This window comes from Homarus americanus, unplaced genomic scaffold, assembly GCF_018991925.1.
Source record: "Homarus americanus isolate GMGI-L3 unplaced genomic scaffold, GMGI_Hamer_2.0 scaffold35404, whole genome shotgun sequence".
In the NCBI taxonomy this organism is placed as follows: domain Eukaryota; kingdom Metazoa; phylum Arthropoda; class Malacostraca; order Decapoda; family Nephropidae; genus Homarus; species Homarus americanus.
In genome coordinates, this window is record NW_024716120.1 from 100,001 (window position 1) to 117,500 (window position 17,500).

The following is a 17,500-nucleotide window of genomic DNA, read 5'->3' on the forward strand; positions in this document are numbered from 1 at the left end:
TCGTGAGGAGGGTGTGTGTGTGTAGAATATCAGTATGCAGGGGTTGTCTCCACTCCCCCCCCCTCCCCCTTCCCCTCCCCCTTCCCCTCCCCCTCCTCCTCCTCACCTCACCTCACCCACTAGCGATATATGGTGGTGGAAGCTCTACCTGACCCTCCCTCTCTCCTGACCTGAGAGAGAGAGAGAGACAAGTTTCACAATGTATCCAACACACCGCCTACAATGTGTACAGGTGAAGTGTTCATTAATTAACGTCCAGGTAAGTTAAGCAGAGTGTATTGTGTGAGGATAACAGGTGAACGCGGGTTCCCTACACCTCATGTAAGGGGCAGTGTAGATACAGTCCACTGAATAGATCAAGGCTTCGGTGTACAAGGAGACAGTGTGGCGTCTTTACACCCTACCCTGACGCCTTCACTTCCTATTGTAGTTCATTACCCAGGGCTGTAGTTCATTACCCAGGGCTATTGTAGTTCATTACCCAGGGCTATTGTAATTGTATATTATAGTTCATACCCAGGGCTATTGTAGTTCGTTACCCAGGGCTATTGTAGTTCATTACGCAGGGCTATTGTAGTTCGTTACCCAGGGCTATTGGAGTTCATTACGCAGGACTATTGTAGTTCATACCCAGGGCTATTGTGATTCATACCCTGGGCTATTGTAGTTCATTACCCAGGGCTATTGTAGTTCGTTACCCAGGGCTATTGTGGTTCATTACAGGGCTATTGTAGTTCATTACCCAGGGCTATTGTAGTTCATTACAGGGCTATTAGTTCATTACCCAGGGCTATTGTAGTTCATTACCCAGGGCTATTGTGGTAGTTCATTACCCAGGGCTACTGTAGTTCATTACCCTGGGCTATTGGAGTTGTATATTGTAGTTCATTACCCAGGTATTGTAGTTCATTCCAGGGCTATTGGTTCATTACCCGGCTATTGGTTCATTACCCAGGCTATTGTAGTTATTACCCAGGCTATTGTAGTTGTATATTGTAGTTCATTACCTGGGCTAGTGTAGTTCATTACCCAGGGCTATTGTAGTTATATTGTAGTTCATTACCCTGACTATTGTAGTTCATTACCCAGGGCTATTGTAGTTGTATATTGTAGTTCATTACCCAGGACTATTGTAGTTCATTACCTGGGCTATTGTAGTCATTACCCTGGGCTATTGAGTTGAGAGTTCATTACCCAGGGCTATTGTAGTTCATTACCCAGGCTATTGTAGTTCATTACCCAGGGCTATTGTAGTTCATTACCCAGGCTATTGTAGTTCATTACCCACGGCTATTGTAGTTCATTACCTGGGGCTATTGTGGTTCATTACCCAGGGCTATTGTAGTTCATTACCCTGGGCTATTGGAGTTGTATATTGTAGTTCATTACCCAGGGCTATTGTAGTTCATTACCCAGGGCTATTGTAGTTCATTACCAGGCTATTGTAGTTCATTATCCAGGGCTATTGTAGTTCATTACTCAGGCTATTGTAGTTGTATATTGTAGTTCATTCAGGGCTATTGTAGTTCATTACCCACGGCTATTGTAGTTCATTACTCAGGGCTATTGTAGTTGTCATTCAAGGCTATTGTAGTTGTATATTATAGTTCATTACCCACGGCTATTGTAGTTCATTACCCACGGCTATTGTAGTTCATTACCCAGGGCTATTGTAGTTCATTACCCACGGCTATTAGTTCATTACCCAGCTATTGTAGTTCATACCAGGGCTATTGTAGTTGTATATTGAGTTCATTACCCGGGGCTATTGTAGTTCATTACCCAGGCTATTGTAGTTATATTGTAGTTCAATATCCAGGCTATTGTAGTTGTATATTGTAGTTCATTACCCAGGGCTATTGTAGTTGTATATTGTAGTTCATTATCGTGTATTGTAGTGCAGTAGCCCGGACTATCTGCTGTACTGGTCTAGATCATCCTGAACAGCGTGGCGGTTGTAATAGGTTGCTGGTATAATTATTGTGGCTGGTGTTTACATTGTGCTGTGATGCTGTGCTGTATCGTGCTGTGTCGTGGTCTTCTGTTGCTGTGTTGTTGTAGAATTGTGCTGTACTGTACTGTGCTGTGCTGTGCTGTGCTGTAGATCCCTAAGGAGAGGGAGGGAGAGGAGGAGCCTTGCGGGATAGCCTAAGGAGAGTAGGGAAGGAGGGAGGGAGCCTAAGGGAGAAGGGGAGCCTAAGGGAGAGAGGGAGAAGAGGGAGCCTAGTGGATAGAGGGAAGCCTGAGGGTAAGTTTGGAAATAAAACTTTTAGCGATATTGGAAATTAATTGCCGAGAAATAATATAATTATCACCAATTAAACCACCAGAAATTAACCCCACAATTATGTATCTATATTATCTATCTTTATCAATCTATCTACTTATCTTTGTCAATCTATCGAGCATTATTATCTATCGTATACCATCTCTCTATATTGCTATATCTACTTATATTATTTACCTATATTAATCTATATTATTTATATTGCGTCTGTTTATAAAATGAGCCTTTATTTGTTTTTATTATCTATATGGTGGTAGTGTTGGTGGTAGTGATGGTGTGGTAGTGTTGGTGGTAGTGTTGGTGGTAGTGTTGGTGGTAGTGTTGGTGGTAGTGTTGGTGGTAGTGTTGGTGGTAGTGATGGTGGTAGTGATGGTGGTAGTGTTGGTGGTAGTGTTGGTGGTAGTGATGGTGGTAGTGGTGGTAGTGTTGAGTGTTGCTGTTAGTGGTTGTGGTAAGGTTGTTGGTGTGGTAGTGGTGTATTGGTGGCTGTGGTAGTGTAGTTAAGTAGATCTTGGCTGGCTGGTAATGGTTGTGGTAGTGTGGTGGTGTAGTGGAGGAGGTCTAGGCTGGTAGTTACTGTGGTGTTATGGCAGTGTGGTGGGGTGTGGTTGTAGGTGTCTGGCCTGGCAGGTGGTGTGGTGGTGTGGGCTTGCAGGTACTGTGGTGATGTGGTGGAGAAGGTCCGGGCTGGCAGGTACTGTGGTACTGTGGTGGTGTGGTGAAGGAGGTCCGGGCTGGGTACTGTGGTGGTGTGGTGGAGGGAGGTCCGGGCTGGCAGGTACTGTGGTGGTGTGGTGGAGGAGGTCCGGGCTGGCAGGTACTGTGGTGGTGTGGTGGAGGAGGTCCGGGCTGGCAGGTACTGTGTGCTGTGTGGTGGTGTGGTGAAGGAGGTCCGGGCTGGCAGGTACTGTGGTGGTGTGGTGGAGGAGGTGCGGGTTGGCAGGTACTGTGGTACTGTGGTGGTGTGGTGGAGGAGGTCAGGCTGCAGGTACTGTGGTGGTGTGGTGGAGGTGGTCCGGCTGTGTGCTGTGGTGGTGTGGTGGAGGTCCGGGCTGTAGTACTGTGGTGGTGTGGTGGAGGTGCGGGTTGGCAGGTACTGTGGTGCTGTGGTGGTGTGGTGGAGGAGGTCCGGGCTGGCAGGTACTGTGGTGGTGTGGTGGAGGAGGTCTGGGCTGGCAGGTGTGCTGTGGTGGTGTGGTGGAGGTCCGGCTGGGGTGCTGTGGTGGTGTGGTGGAGGTCTGGGCTGGCAGGTACTGTGGTGGTGTGGTGGAGGAGGTCCGGGCTGGCAGGTACTGTGTGGTGGTGTGGTGGAGGAGGTCCGGGCTGGTTGGTACTGTGGTGGTGTGGTGGAGGAGGTCCGGGCTGGCAGGTACTGTGGTGGTGTGGTGGGAGGAGGTCAGGCTGGCAGGTGCTGTGGTGGTGTGGTGGAGGTCCGGGCTGTGGTGCTGTGGTGTGGTGGAGGTCCAGGCTGGCAGGTACTGTGGTGGTGTGGTGGAGGAGGTCTGGGCTGGCAGGTACTGTGGTGGTGTGGTGGGGAGGTCGAGCTGGCAGGTCTGTGGTGGTGGTGGAGGAGGTCGGGCTGGCAGGTACTGTGGTGGTGTGGTGGAGGTCCGGGCTGGCAGGTACTGTGGTGGTGTGGTGGAGGGTCCGGCTGGCAGGTACTGTGGTGGTGTGGTGGAGGAGGTCCGGGCTGGCAGGTACTGTGGTGGTGTGGTGGAGGAGGTCCGGGCTGGCAGGTACTGTGGTGGTGTGGTGGAGGAGGTCCGGGCTGGCAGGTACTGTGGTGGTGTGGTGGAGGAGGTCCGGGCTGGCAGGTACTGTGGTGGTGTGGTGGAGGAGGTCCGGGCTGGCAGGTACTGTGGTGGTGTGGTGGGGAGGTCAGGCTGGCAGGTACTGTGGTGGTGTGGTGGAGGAGGTCCGGGCTGGCAGGTACTGTGGTGGTGTGGTGGAGGAGGTCCGAGCTGGAGTAGTGGTTGCAGGCACCTCTGGTCAGTCTGGGCTACTTGTACACCTACACCACCGAATCCCTGACTCACATCACCACGTCAAATATAATTCAATTATTATAACAATATCTAACGTTGTTGACCCAGATGACGTCATTCATTAGATGCTGTTGAAGGGCTAAAGTTGTTGTTCGTATCCCATGTTTAAGATATGGAGGATGGAGTCTAAGCCGTGGCCAAGATGGTCTAGTCGGACGTGGAAGGTGTAACTCATCCTCGGGGCCGTCTTCGCCAGAAGTCATAAAAAATACTAATAGCTCCTTCCAGCAGTCAGAACTTGACCTCAAGAACTTCACGGGTCTCCACTGTCACCACATTATTTACTATCTTGACCCTTGTGCACCGTTATCAAAAGGGCCGGTGTTGTATGGCTGTCCAGATCCAGGTTACGCCCACTCGCCCCAGGTGAATCATGCCCGAGCTAGTGGCCCTTCCGAGGCATTACCACTGTAGTTATACCCGAGATTACATGACGAAGATTGAATATCCTCGCTGAGTGGCCGCCGCACCATATTGTGGCACAACACGGGACTGGCGGCGAGTTCGTGCCACCAGTACGTCGCGAGGTGGTCATGGCGGCTCTTATCTCGGCACGGAATCGGAGTGTTGCGGCCAGGTATCCAGCAATTACGTGTGGTGGTGTACCTGAGCAGTGGGTGAAGGCGTTCATCTGCCCCGTGCCGTGGTCTACTGGGCTTACTACTGCACGCCACTCCTTCCTCCTGCCCTCCTCCCTCCATCCTCCTACACTCGTCCCTCCATCCTTCCTGTCCTCCACCCTCCTGCCTTCCTCCTTCCATCCCTTCATCCTCTGCCCTCCTCCCTCCATCCTTCCTCCGCGGCTCACTGACCATGGATGGGTACTGCAGGGGGAAAGGAGGGAGGGAGGGTGAAGGAGGATTGGGACGAGAGGAGTAAATGTTTGGGAGGGAGAGAGTTAAATGGGAGGGAGTGTGGAGGGAGGATAAAGAGGTAGGGAGGATTGAGGAGGAGGAGCGAGGGCTGAGGCCTTAGGGGAGGAGGGAGGGAGGTGCTGAGGAGGAGGGAGGAGGTGCTGAGGAGGAGGAGGAGGGGGAACTGAGGAGGAAGAGGGAGGGAACTGAGGAGGAGGAGGAGGTGTGAGGAGGAGGAGGAGGAGGGAGGGGTAAGGAGGAGGAGGGGAGGGAGGAGGAGGGGCCATCAGTGTGGGGGACATGTATGGGAGTCACCTGACCACCACACCTGCCTGGCTGCTCCTCCTCCTCCAGGTGTTGTCTCAGTTCCCACGGCGTAACAATAGATAACAGGAGATGAATAGATTAGAGAGCGAGAGAGAAAAAAAATACACACACACACCTGTACTCACTGTCATTCAACATTTTCCTACATCATCACCACCACCACCACAACATCACTATCACCACCACCACCACCACCACCACTCAACATCACACACCACCACCACCACCACCACAACATCACTATCACCACCACCACCACCACACCACTAACATCACTATCACCACCACCACCATCACCACCACCACTACTAACATCACTCATCACCACCACTACCATCATCACCACCACCACTCCACCACCACCACCACTCCCTACCACCCACCACCACCAGTATATCTACACCCACCTTCACTCACTCGCAGGTTACACTCGGCTGGCTGGTATGCCTGGGGTGTTGAGGCATCATCATACCAGACAACATATCCCGTCATATTGCTCCTGAGTATGCGCGTGTTGCCGCTACCTATGTCAGTGACGGTCAGGGTGCTTGCTGGTCCGGCGGCATTCCTGTGTGTGTGTGTGTGTGTGTGTGTGTGTGTGTGTGTGTGTGTAAACTGTACCATTATACTGTACTTAATGTACCGTCTGCCTGCTAGCTGTACCGCCTTACTGTATTTCAACACAATTATAACGCGAGGTGTTTGTTTATTGTCTCCGCTGTGTACCTGTTGTCTGTTGTGTGTACCTGTTACCTGTTGTGTACACCTGTTGTCTGTTGTGTGTACCTGTTACCTGTTGTGTACACCTGTTACCTGTTGTGTACACCTGTTACCTGTTATCTACACCTGTTATCTGTTGTGTACACCTGTTGTTTTATGTCTGTTATGTACACCTGTTATCTATTGTCTGCACCTGTTACCTACACCTGTTATCTGTTGTCTACATCTGTTGTTTGATGTGTACACCTGTTGTTTTATGTGTACACTTGGTGTCTGTGGTGTTCACATGTTTCTTGTGTACACCTGTTGCTGTGTGTACACCTGTTGTTTTATACGTACACCTGTTGCTTTAAACACCTGTCAAGTGAAACATATGTACACCCTCCTCCTCCTCCTCTTCCCTCTCCTCGTCCTCCCCCTCCCCATCTCCTTCTCCTCTTCTCCTTTCTCCACACCTCCTCCTCCCCTTCCTCCTCCTCCACCTAGTCTCTCTTCACCCCTTCTCCTCCTTCCTCTCCTCCTCCACCTACTCTCACCCGCTTCTTCTTCCTCCACCCCCTCTCCTCCACCACACACATAACAACTTGTGACTTGCATCTTCCAATCAATATTTTCTTACACGTTATTTCCGTAGCAGGTGACCCATGCCTGGTCTTGTCTACAGGCAAAGTTGGAATTGTTTATCTAATTGTTTGCCCGAGGAAGAGTGTATACGTTGTTTTCTTCACTGTACTTCTAAATTAATAAGTCAGGTATGTATTGAGAGAGAGAGGGCTTTCCAATGGTGACAGATACAACTAATAGCCCAGGTAGACAGAGCTCAGGAGACAGCCCAGGTAGACAGAGCTCAGGTAGACACAGCCCAGGTAGACAGAGCTCAGGTAGACAGAGCCCAGGTAGACAGAGCTCAGGTAGACGAGCCAGGTAGACAGAGAGCTCAGGTAGACAGACAGCCCAAAGGAAAGAATACCAAGGAGAGAATACCAAGGAGAGAATACCAAGGGAGAGAATACCAAGGAGAGAATACCAAGGGAGAGAATACCAAGGGAGACTACCTAAGGAGAGAATACCAAGAGGGAATACCAAGGAAGAGAATACCAAGGGAGATAGTACCAAGGAGAATACCAAGGAGAGAATACCAAGGAGAGAGTACCGAGGAGATAGTACCAAGGGAGAGCATACCAAGGAGAGAATACCAAGGAGAGAGCATACCAAGGGAGAGAGAATACCCAGGAGATAATACCAAGGAGAGAATACCAAGGGAGAGCATACCAAGGGAGAGAATACCCAGGGAGAGAGTACCAAAGGGAGATAATACCAAGGAAGAGAGTACCAAAGGGAGATAATACCAAGAGAGGACTTGTTAACATTCAGGGAGGGAAGGTGCCCCAGGGAGAGGTTCTTGCCCTACATAACACACAGTATGAGGGAGCGTCATACTGGTGGAGATCGCCAGCTAGTCTCCCCAACACGCACTCCCCATCACCAACACACACCCCATCACCAACACACTCCCCATCACCAACACACACTCCCTTCACCAACACACACCCCATCACCAACACGCACTCCCCATCACCAACACACACCCCCCTGTCACCAACACACACCCCCATCACCAACACACTCCCCACCACCAACACACACTCCCTTCACCAACGCACACCCCCATCACCAACACACTCCCCACCTACACACACCCCCATCACCAACACACACTCCCCATCACCAACACACACTCCCCATCACCAACACACACCCCTTATCACCAACACACACTCCCCACACACCCCCATCACCAACACACACCCCTATCACCAACACACTCCTCATCACCAACACACACTCCCTCCATCACCAACACACACTCTCCATCACCAACACACACTCTCCATCACCAACACACACCCCTATCACCAACACACACTCCTATCACCAACACACTCATCACCAACACACACCCATCACAACACACTCTCATCACCAACACACCTTCCTATCACCAACACGCACTCCCCATCACAACACACACTCCCCATCACCAACACACACCCCATCACCAACACACTCTCCCTATCACCAACACACACTCCATATCACCAACACACACCCTATCACCAACACACCATCACCAACACACACTCCCCACTAACACACACTCCCCATCACCAACACACACCCCCATCACCAACACACTCCCCATCACCAACACACACTCTCATCACCAACACACTCCCCATCACCAACACACTCTCCTATCACCAACACGCACTCCCCATCACCAACACACACTCTCTATCACCAACACACACCCCATCACCAACACACTCTCCCTATCACCAACACACACCCTATCACCAACACACACCCATCACCACAACACACCCCTATCACCAACACACACTCCCCATCACCAACACACTCCCATCACCAACACACCCCCATCACCAACACACACCCCATCACCAACACACTCTCCCATCAACACACACCTCCCTATCACCAACACACACTCCCTATCACCAACACACACTCCCCTATCACCAACACACACTCCCCATCACCAACACACTCCCCATCACCAACACACACTCTATCACCAACACACTCCCCCATCACCAACACACTCCCTATCACCAACACACACTCCCATCACCAACACACACTCCCCAATCACCAACACCACCCTATCACCAACACACTCCCCATCACCAACACACTCCCCATCACCAACACACACTCCCCATCACACACTCCCTATCACCAACACACACTCCCTATCACCAACACACACTCCCCATCACCAACACACCTCCCTATCACCAACACACACCCCCATCACCAACACACTCCCCATCACCAACACACACCCCTATCACCAACACACTCTATCACCAACACACTCCCATCAACTTTCACCAACACACACTCCCCATCACCAACACACTCTATCACCAACACACACTCCCTATCACCACACATTCTCCTATCACCAACACACTCTATCACCAACACATTCCCATCACTAACACACACTCCAACACCAACATACACTTCCCAACACATGACAGGACTGTACGGTGGCTGACAGGACTGTAGGATGGCTGACAAGACTGTACGATGGCTGACAGGACTGTAGGATGGCTGACAGGACTGTAGGATGGCTGACAAGACTGTAGGGTGGCTGACAGGACTGTAGGATGGCTGACAAGACTGTAGGGTGGCTGACAGGACTGTAGGATGGCTACAAGACTGTAGGTGGCTGACAGGACTGTAGGATGGCTGACAGTACTTGCGATGGCTGACAAGACTGTAGGATGGCTGACAGGACTGTATGATGGCTGACAGGACTGTAGGATGGCTGACAGGACTGCATGGTGGCTGACAGGACTGTAGGATGGCTGACAGGACTGTAGGATGGCTGACAGGACTGTAGGGTGGCTGACAGTACTGGTAGGATGGCTGACAAGACTGTAGGATGGCTGACAGGACTGTAGGATGGCTGACAGTACTGTAGGATGGCTGACAGGACTGTAGGATGGTGACAAGACTGTAGGGTGGCTGACAGGACTGTAGGATGGCTACAGGACTGTACGTATGACAGGACTGTAGGATGGCTGACAGGACTGTAGGATGGCTGACAGGACTGTAGGATGGCTGACAAGACAGGGTGGCTGACAGGACTGTAGGATGGCTGACAGTACTGTAGGATGCTGACAAGACTGTAGGGTGGCTGACAGGACTGTAGGATGGCTGACAGTACTGTAGGATGGCTGACAGTACTGTAGGCGGTGTGACAGTACTGTAGGATGGCTGACAGGACTGTAGGATGGCTGACAGGACTGTAGATGGCTGACAGTACTGTACGGGCTGACAGTACTGTAGGATGGCTGACAAGACTGTAGGATGGCTGACAGTACTGTAGGATGGCTGACAGGACTGTAGGGTGGCTGACAGTACTGTAGGATGACTACGAGGATCAGGATGGCTGACAGGACTGTAGGATGGCTGACAGGACTGTAGGATGGCTGACAGGACTGTAGGGTGGCTGACAGGACTGTGGGATGGCTGACAAGACTGTAGGGTGGCTGGCAGAACTGTAGGATGGCTGACAAGACCTTACGGTGGCTGGCGGCTCTGTGGGATGGCTGACAAACTGTAGGGTGGCTGCCAGGACTGTGGGATGGCTGACAGGACTGTAGGATGGCTGACAGGACTGTGGGATGGCTGACAGGACTGTGGGATGGCTGACAGGACTGTGGGATGGCTGGACAAGACTGTAGGGTGGCTGAGCAGGACTGTGGGATGGCTGACAGGACTGTAGGATGGCTGACAGGACTGTGGGATGGCTGACAAGACTGTAGGATGGCTGAGAGCAGGACTGAGGATGGCTGACAAGACCTTACGGTGGCTGGCAGCTCTGTGGGATGGCTGACAAGACTGTGGGTGGCTGCCAGGACTGTGGGATGGCTGACAGAACTGTGGGATGGCTGACAAGACTGTAGGGTGGCTGACAGGACTGTGGGATGGCTGACAGGACTGTACGGTGGCTGACAGTACTGTGGGATGGCTGACAGGACTGTGGGATGGCTGACAGGACTGTGGGATGGCTGACAGAACTGGGATGGCTGACAAGACTGTGGTGGCTGGCAGAACTGTAGGATGGCTGACAGGACTGTGGGGTGGCTGACAGGACTGTGGGATGGCTGACAGGACTGTGGGATGGCTGACAGGACTGTGGGATGGCTGACAAGACTGTGGGGTGGCTGACGGACTGTCAGTGGCTGACAGGACTGTAGGATGGCTGACAGGACTGTAGGGTGGCTGACAGTACTGTGGGATGGCTGACAAGACTGTGGGATGGCTGACAGGACTGTGGGATGGCTGACAAGACTGTAGGATGGCTGACTGGACTGTAGGGTGGCTGACAGGACTGTGGGATGGCTGACAGGACTGTGGGATGGCTGACAGAACTGTAGGATGGCTGACAGGACTGTGGGATGGCTGACAGGAGACTGGAGGATGGCTGACAGAACTGTGGGATGGCTGACAGGACTGTAGGATGGCTGACAAGACTGTGCAGTGGCTGACAGGACTGTGGGATGGCTGACGGACTGTAGGATTGCTGACAGGACTGTGGGATGGCTGACAGAGACTGTGGGATGGCTGACAGAACTGTGGGATGGCTGACAAGACTGTAGGGTGGCTGACAGGACTGTGGGATGGCTGACAGGACTGTACGGTGGCTGACAGGACTGTGGGATGGCTGACAAGACTGTGGGATGGCTGACAGGACTGTGGGATGGCTGACAGAACTGTGGGATGGCTGACTGGACTGTAGGGTGGCTGACAGGACTGTGGGATGGCTGACAGGACTGTGGGATGGCTGACAGGACTGTAGGATGGCTGACAGGACTGTGGGATGGCTGGCAGAACCTGTGGGATGGCTGACAAGACTGTTGGTGGCTGACAGGACTGTGGGATGGCTGACGAGGACTGTGGGATGGCTGACAGAACTGTGGGATGGCTGACAGACTGTGGGATGGCTGACAGGACTGTGGGATGGCTACAGGGACTGTGGGATGGCTGACAGAACTGTGGGATGGCTGACAAGACTGTAGGGTGGCTGACAGGACTGTGGGATGGCTGACAAGACCTTCGTGGCTGGCGGTTCTGTGGGATGGCTGACAAGACTGTGGGGTGGCTGCCAGGACTGTGGGATGGCTGACAGGACTGTGGGATGGCTGACAGGACTGTGGGATGGCTGACAGGACTGTGGGATGGCTGACAGGACTGTGGATGGCTGACAAGACCAGTGGCTGGCGGCTCTGTGGGATGGCTGAATGACAGGGTGGCTGCCAGGACTTGTAGGATGGCTGACAAGACTGTGGGTGGCTGTGACAGGACTGTAGGGTGGCTGACAGGACTGTGGGATGGCTGACAGGACAGTCAGGATGGCTGACAAGACCTTACGGTGGCTGGCGGCTCTGTAGGATGGCTGACAAGACTGTGGGGTGGCTGCAGGACTGTAGGATGGCTGACAGGACTGTGGGATGGCTGGCAGAACTGTGGGATGGCTGACTGAAGACTGTAGGGTGGCTGACAGGACTGTGGGATGGCTGACAGGACTGTGGGATGGCTGACAAGACCTTAGGGCGGCTGGCGGCTCTTGTGGGATGGCAGGACTGTGGGATGGCTGGCAGCTCTGTGGGATGGCTGACAGGACTGGAGGATGGCTGACAGGACTGTGGGATGGCTGACAAGACTGTGGGGTGGCTGGCACTGTGGGATGGCTGGCAGGACTGTGGGATGGTGGCGGCTCTGTGGATGGCTGACAGGACTGTGGGATGGCTGACAAGACTGTGGGATGGCTGGCGGCTCTGTGGATGTGGCAGGACTGTGGGATGGCTGACAAGAGACTGTAGGGTGGCTGGCAGCTCTGTACGATGGCTGACAAGACTGTGGGGTGGCTGGCGGCGCCGTCAGGATGGCTGGCAGAACTGTGGGATGGCTGGCGGCTCCTGTGGGATGGCTGGCAGTGCTGTGGGGATGGCTGGCAGCTCTGTGGGATGGCTGACAAGACTGTGGGGTGGCTGGCGGCTCTGTGGGGTGGCTGACAAGACTGTGGGATGGCTGACAAGACTGTGAAGTGGCTGGCGGCTCTGTGGGATGGCTGACAAGACTGTGGGGATGGCTGACAAGACTGTGGGGTGGCTGGCAGCTCTGTAGGATGGCTGACAAGACTGTGGGATGGCTGACAAGACTGTGGTGGCTGGCTCTGTAGGATGGCTGACAGAGCTGTAGGGGGTGTGGCAACTCTGTGGGATGGCTGGCAGGACTGTGGGATGTGGCTGCTCTGGGATAGCTGGCAGTGCTGTGGGATGGCTGGCAGCTCTGTGGGATGGCTGACAAGACTGTGGGGTGGTGGCTGGCGGCTCTGTGGGATGGCTGACAGGACTGTGGGATGGCTGAGAAGACTGTAGGGTGGCTGGCGGCTCCTGTGGGATGGCTGACAAGACTGTGGTGTGGCAGGGCTGTGGGATGGCTGGACAGGACTGTGGGATGGCTGACAAGACTGTGGGGTGGCTGTGGCAGGACTGTGGGATGGCTGTGGTAGGACTGTGGGATGGCTGGCAGGACTGTAGGATGGCTGACAAGACTGTGGGGTGGCTGGCGGCTCTGTGGGATGGCTGACAAGACTGTGGGGTGGCTGGCTGTGCTGTGGGATGGCTGACGACTGTGGGATGGCTGACAAGACTGTGGGGTGGCTGGCAGCTCTGTGGGATGGCTGGCAGGACTGTAGGATGGCTGGCAGAACTGTGGGATGGCTGGCGGCTGATGGGATGGCTGGCGGCTCTGTGGGATGGCTGGCAGGACTGTAGGATAGCTGGGAGGACTGTGGGATGGCTGGCGGCACTGTGGGATGGCTGGCAGTGCTGTGGGATGGCTGACAGGACTGTAGGATGGCTGACAAGACTGTAGGGGTGGCTGACAGGACTGTAGGATGGCTGGCAGGACTGTGGGATGGCTGGCGGCTCTGTGGGATGGCTGACAGGACTGTGGGATGGCTGACAAGACTGTGGGATGGCTGACAGGGCTGTGGGATGGCTGACAGGGCTGTGGGGTGGCTTACAGGACTGTGGGATGGCTGGCGGCTCTGTGGGATGGCTGACAGGACTGTGGGATGGCTGACAGGAACTGTGGGATGGCTGGAACAGGACTGTGGGATGGCTGACAGGACTGTGGGATGGCTGGCGGCTCTGTGGGATGGCTGACAGGACTGTGGGATGGCTGGCAGAACTGTGGGATGGCTGACAAGACTGTGGATGGCTGGCAGCTCTGTGGGATGGCTGAAGGACTGTAGGATGGCTGACAGGACTGTATGAGGATGGCTGGCGGTCTGTGGGATGGCTGACAGGACTGTGGGATGGCTGACAGGACTGTGGGATGGCTGACAGGACTGTAGGATGGCTGGCGGCTCTGTAGGATGGCTGGCAGGACTCTGAACAGCTCAGGACAAAGTCATCCATTGTTTCGGTGGTCAACAAACATGACACTGTTTGTCAGGTGTCTACACACGGCCCGGGACAGTGGTCCACCTTACACACGGCCCGCGACAGTGGTCCACCTACACACGGCCTGGGACAGTGGACCACCTGCACACGGCCTGGGACAGTGGTCCACCACACACGGCCTGCGACAGTGGTCCACCTCGCACACGGCCCGACAGTGGTCCACCCTCACACGGCCCAGACAGTGGTCCACCTCACACGGCCCGCGACAGTGGTCCACCTGCACATGGCCCGCGACAGTGGTCCACCTGCACACGGCCCGCGACAGTGGTCCACCTGCACACGGCCCGCGACAGGTCCACCTCGCACACGGCCTGGGACAGTGGTCCACCTTGCACACGGCCCGCGACAGTGGTCCACCTGACAGACGGCCCGACAGTGACCACCACACACGGCCTCGGGACAATGGTCCGCCTCACAGACGGCCCGACAGTGGTCCACCAACAGAGGTCCAGGACAGTGGAACACCACAGACGACCTGGGACAGTGGTCCACTCACACACGGCCCGACAGTGGTCCACCTCACACACGGCCGGGACATGGTGACCACCACACACGGCCCGGGACAGTGGACCACCTCACACACGGCCCGGGACAGTGGACCACCTCACACACGGGCCTGGGACAGTGGTCCACCTCACACAGCCCGGGCAGTGACCACCCAACACACGGCCCGGGACAATGGTCCACCACACACAGCCCGGGACAGTGGTCCACCTCATGCACTGCCCGGGGCAGTAGACCAGGGAAACTGGTAAACCAGGGTGATCATCTTGGACAAGGGACAGTGGTGGACTACACACACACAGAGAGAGAGAGAGAGAGAGAGAGAGAGAGAGAGAGAGAGAGAGAGAGAGAGAGAGAGAGAGAGACTCTATCTTACCTCTCTGTACTTCAGTTACCTTAATAATAATCATATTCCATTAGTATCGACAACTTACTAATGACCCAACAGGTAATGACAGTCCATGTACTAATTAGTGAAGGTAATTAACTGGTGGTGATGTGTTAATCTGACTTGACTGTTAATTAGTGTTAGATTAATGAGGGGATGTGACTGTGAGGTAACTGTTTGTCCAGCTAGCCAGTCAGTCAGTCTGTCTACCAGTCTGTTACGTCACAGTTTATCTACCAGTCCGTGACGGGATAGTCTATATGTGTCAGGTTGTAGAATTATTATAAGTAATAACAGACAGACAGACAGACAGACAGACAGACAGACAGACAGGACATAAAATAATAAGCTGCCATGCAATTGTGAGCAGTGTAAATGAGTAATAATAATAATAATAATAATAATAATAATAATAATAATAATAACTATTAATTATTATAACTATTATTACCATCCATTATATCAGAAAGACCTCGACACAACAGATAGTGATCCAGAGTTTGTGACGTGCTGACTGGCTGCCTGAACCTGCTGACTGGCTGCCTGACGTGCTGACTGGCTGGGAACAGAAGTTGGCACGTCAAGGCCGCTATACCGTGTCAGCCAGGGCATGTCTACGGGTATCTCGGCTACGCATATTACGGACTATTAACTTGCAGACAAGAGTTCAGCCTGAGCCCCACTGTGGTGACGTCTCAGAATACCTAAACAGTACTCCTTATTCCGGCAGCCTGGTCACTGCTTCATGGTTGACAGTCCCTCCTCCCGGTCACTCAGAAGGAGGAGGAAGAGTGGTAGAAGGAAGGGGAGAAGGGAGAGAGAGTGTGAAGGAAGGAAGAGGAGGAGGAGGAGGAGGAGGGAGAGTGTGGAAGAAAGAAGAGGAGGCTGTCACCCCACCACCATCCACCATCACCCACTACCATCACCCATCACCCACCATCACCCATCCACCTCCATCACCCACCATCACCCATCACTCACCCACCACCACCATCACCCACTACCATCACCCGCCATCACCCACTACTATCACCCACCATCATCACCACCCATCAACACACCACCCATCACCCACCATCAGGTACATCACCCATCACCATCACCACCCACCATCACCACTACCATCACCACTACCATCACCCACCATCATCACCACCACCATCACCATCACTCATCCACCATCACCCCTACCATCACCCCTATCACCACCATCCTCCCACCATCTCCACCATCACTCACCCCCCTCCTTCTTGTCAGGTCGTAATAGAAAGGTTAAATGACCCGTGTACCTGAAACCTGCGTAATGGACCTGTCGCTCCCCACCGTCGTGCAGGGAGGGAAGGGGGGTCTAAATGGGTTGGTGGGTAAGGATGCAGTGGGCAGGTGGATGAAGGTGACAGTGGGTAGGTGGACAGAGACGACACCCTGGAGGGGAAGTCCACTGGAAAGGAGGTTACGTTGGGGTAGGGAGGTAGGGGATGTGGGGTGAAGTGAAGGGATTTGGGGAGGGTGGGTAGGGGGTGTTGGGGGAGAGTAGGGGGTAAAGGGGTGGGGTTAATGGGGTGGAGGGGGAGAGGAGTAGGGGGTAAGTGGGGTGGGGAGATGGGTGTTGGAGAGGGTATGGGGTAGGGGGTAAGGGGTGTGGGTGGAGGTAAGGGGTAGGGGGTAAAGGGGTTAGGGTACACTTGGCCTCTCACTCACTCATCAATGACTTGGCAGAACCTTGCTGAGGGCTGATGCTGACACAGAACCTGGACTGACTGTCTACTAGCTGAGTCTGGCGTACCTGACTGGCTGGCTCAGTGGCTGGCGTATATACGTGGCTGACGTATATGGGTGGCTGGTGTACATGGGTGGCTGGTGTACATGGGTGACTGGTATACATGGGTGACTGGTGTACAATGGGTGACTGGTGTACATGGGTGACTGGTATACATGGTGGCTGGTGTACATGGGCGGCTGATGGCGTACATGGGTTGTTGGCGTACATGGGTGATTGGTGTACATAGGTGACTGGTGTACATGGGTGGCTGGTATACATGGGTGGCTGGTGTACATGGGTGGAGATGGCGTACATGGGTTGTTGGCGTACATGGGTGACTGGTGTACATGGGTGACTGGTGTACATGGGTGACTGGTGTACATGGGTGGCTGGTATACATGGGTGGCTGGTACATAATTTGGATGATGGTGTACATGGGTTGTTGGCGTACATGGGTTGTTGGCGTACATGGGTGACTGGTGTACATGGGTGACTGTGTACATGGGTGGCTGGTATACATGGGTGGCTGTGACATGGG

At 53.8% G+C, this 17,500-nt stretch overlaps 2 protein-coding genes across 2 annotated transcripts in view; both read right to left on the reverse strand.

Annotated features, from left to right (window-relative positions):
- Positions 1–10,352: 10,352 nt before the first annotated feature.
- Positions 10,353–14,263, reverse strand: LOC121858049 (proline-rich extensin-like protein EPR1). Its single transcript, XM_042354290.1, has 3 exons — positions 14,170–14,263; positions 12,156–14,033; positions 10,353–11,986 (listed from the first exon to the last, which is right to left on the reverse strand). The coding sequence occupies exons 1-3, from the start codon at positions 14,261–14,263 to the stop codon at positions 10,353–10,355; spliced, it is 3,606 nt and encodes a 1,201-aa protein (XP_042210224.1).
- A 1,399-nt stretch (positions 14,264–15,662) lies between these two features.
- The window catches only part of LOC121858050 (extensin-3-like), a 2,179-nt gene continuing 341 nt past the window's right edge, over positions 15,663–17,500 (reverse strand). The window contains exons 1-2 of the mRNA XM_042354292.1: positions 16,902–17,500; positions 15,663–15,829 (exon numbers count right to left, since the gene is read on the reverse strand). The exon at positions 16,902–17,500 is cut by the window's right edge and continues 341 nt beyond it. Coding sequence (XP_042210226.1) covers positions 15,663–15,829; positions 16,902–17,500 — 766 coding nt within the window. The remainder of the gene's footprint in view (positions 15,830–16,901) is intronic.

Coding starts and splice junctions, on each gene's coding strand:
- LOC121858049 (XM_042354290.1), bottom strand. CDS start 14,263: ATGGATGACTTTGTCCTGAGCTGTTCAGAGTCCTGCCAGCCATCCTAC. Junction 14,034..14,169: donor GTCAGCCATCCCACAGTCCT/GTCAGCCATCCC, acceptor GCCATCCCACAG/TTCTGCCAGCCATCCCACAG. Junction 11,987..12,155: donor GTCAGCCATCCCACAGTCCT/GTCAGCCACCCT, acceptor GCCATCCCACAG/TCCTGTCAGCCATCCCACAG.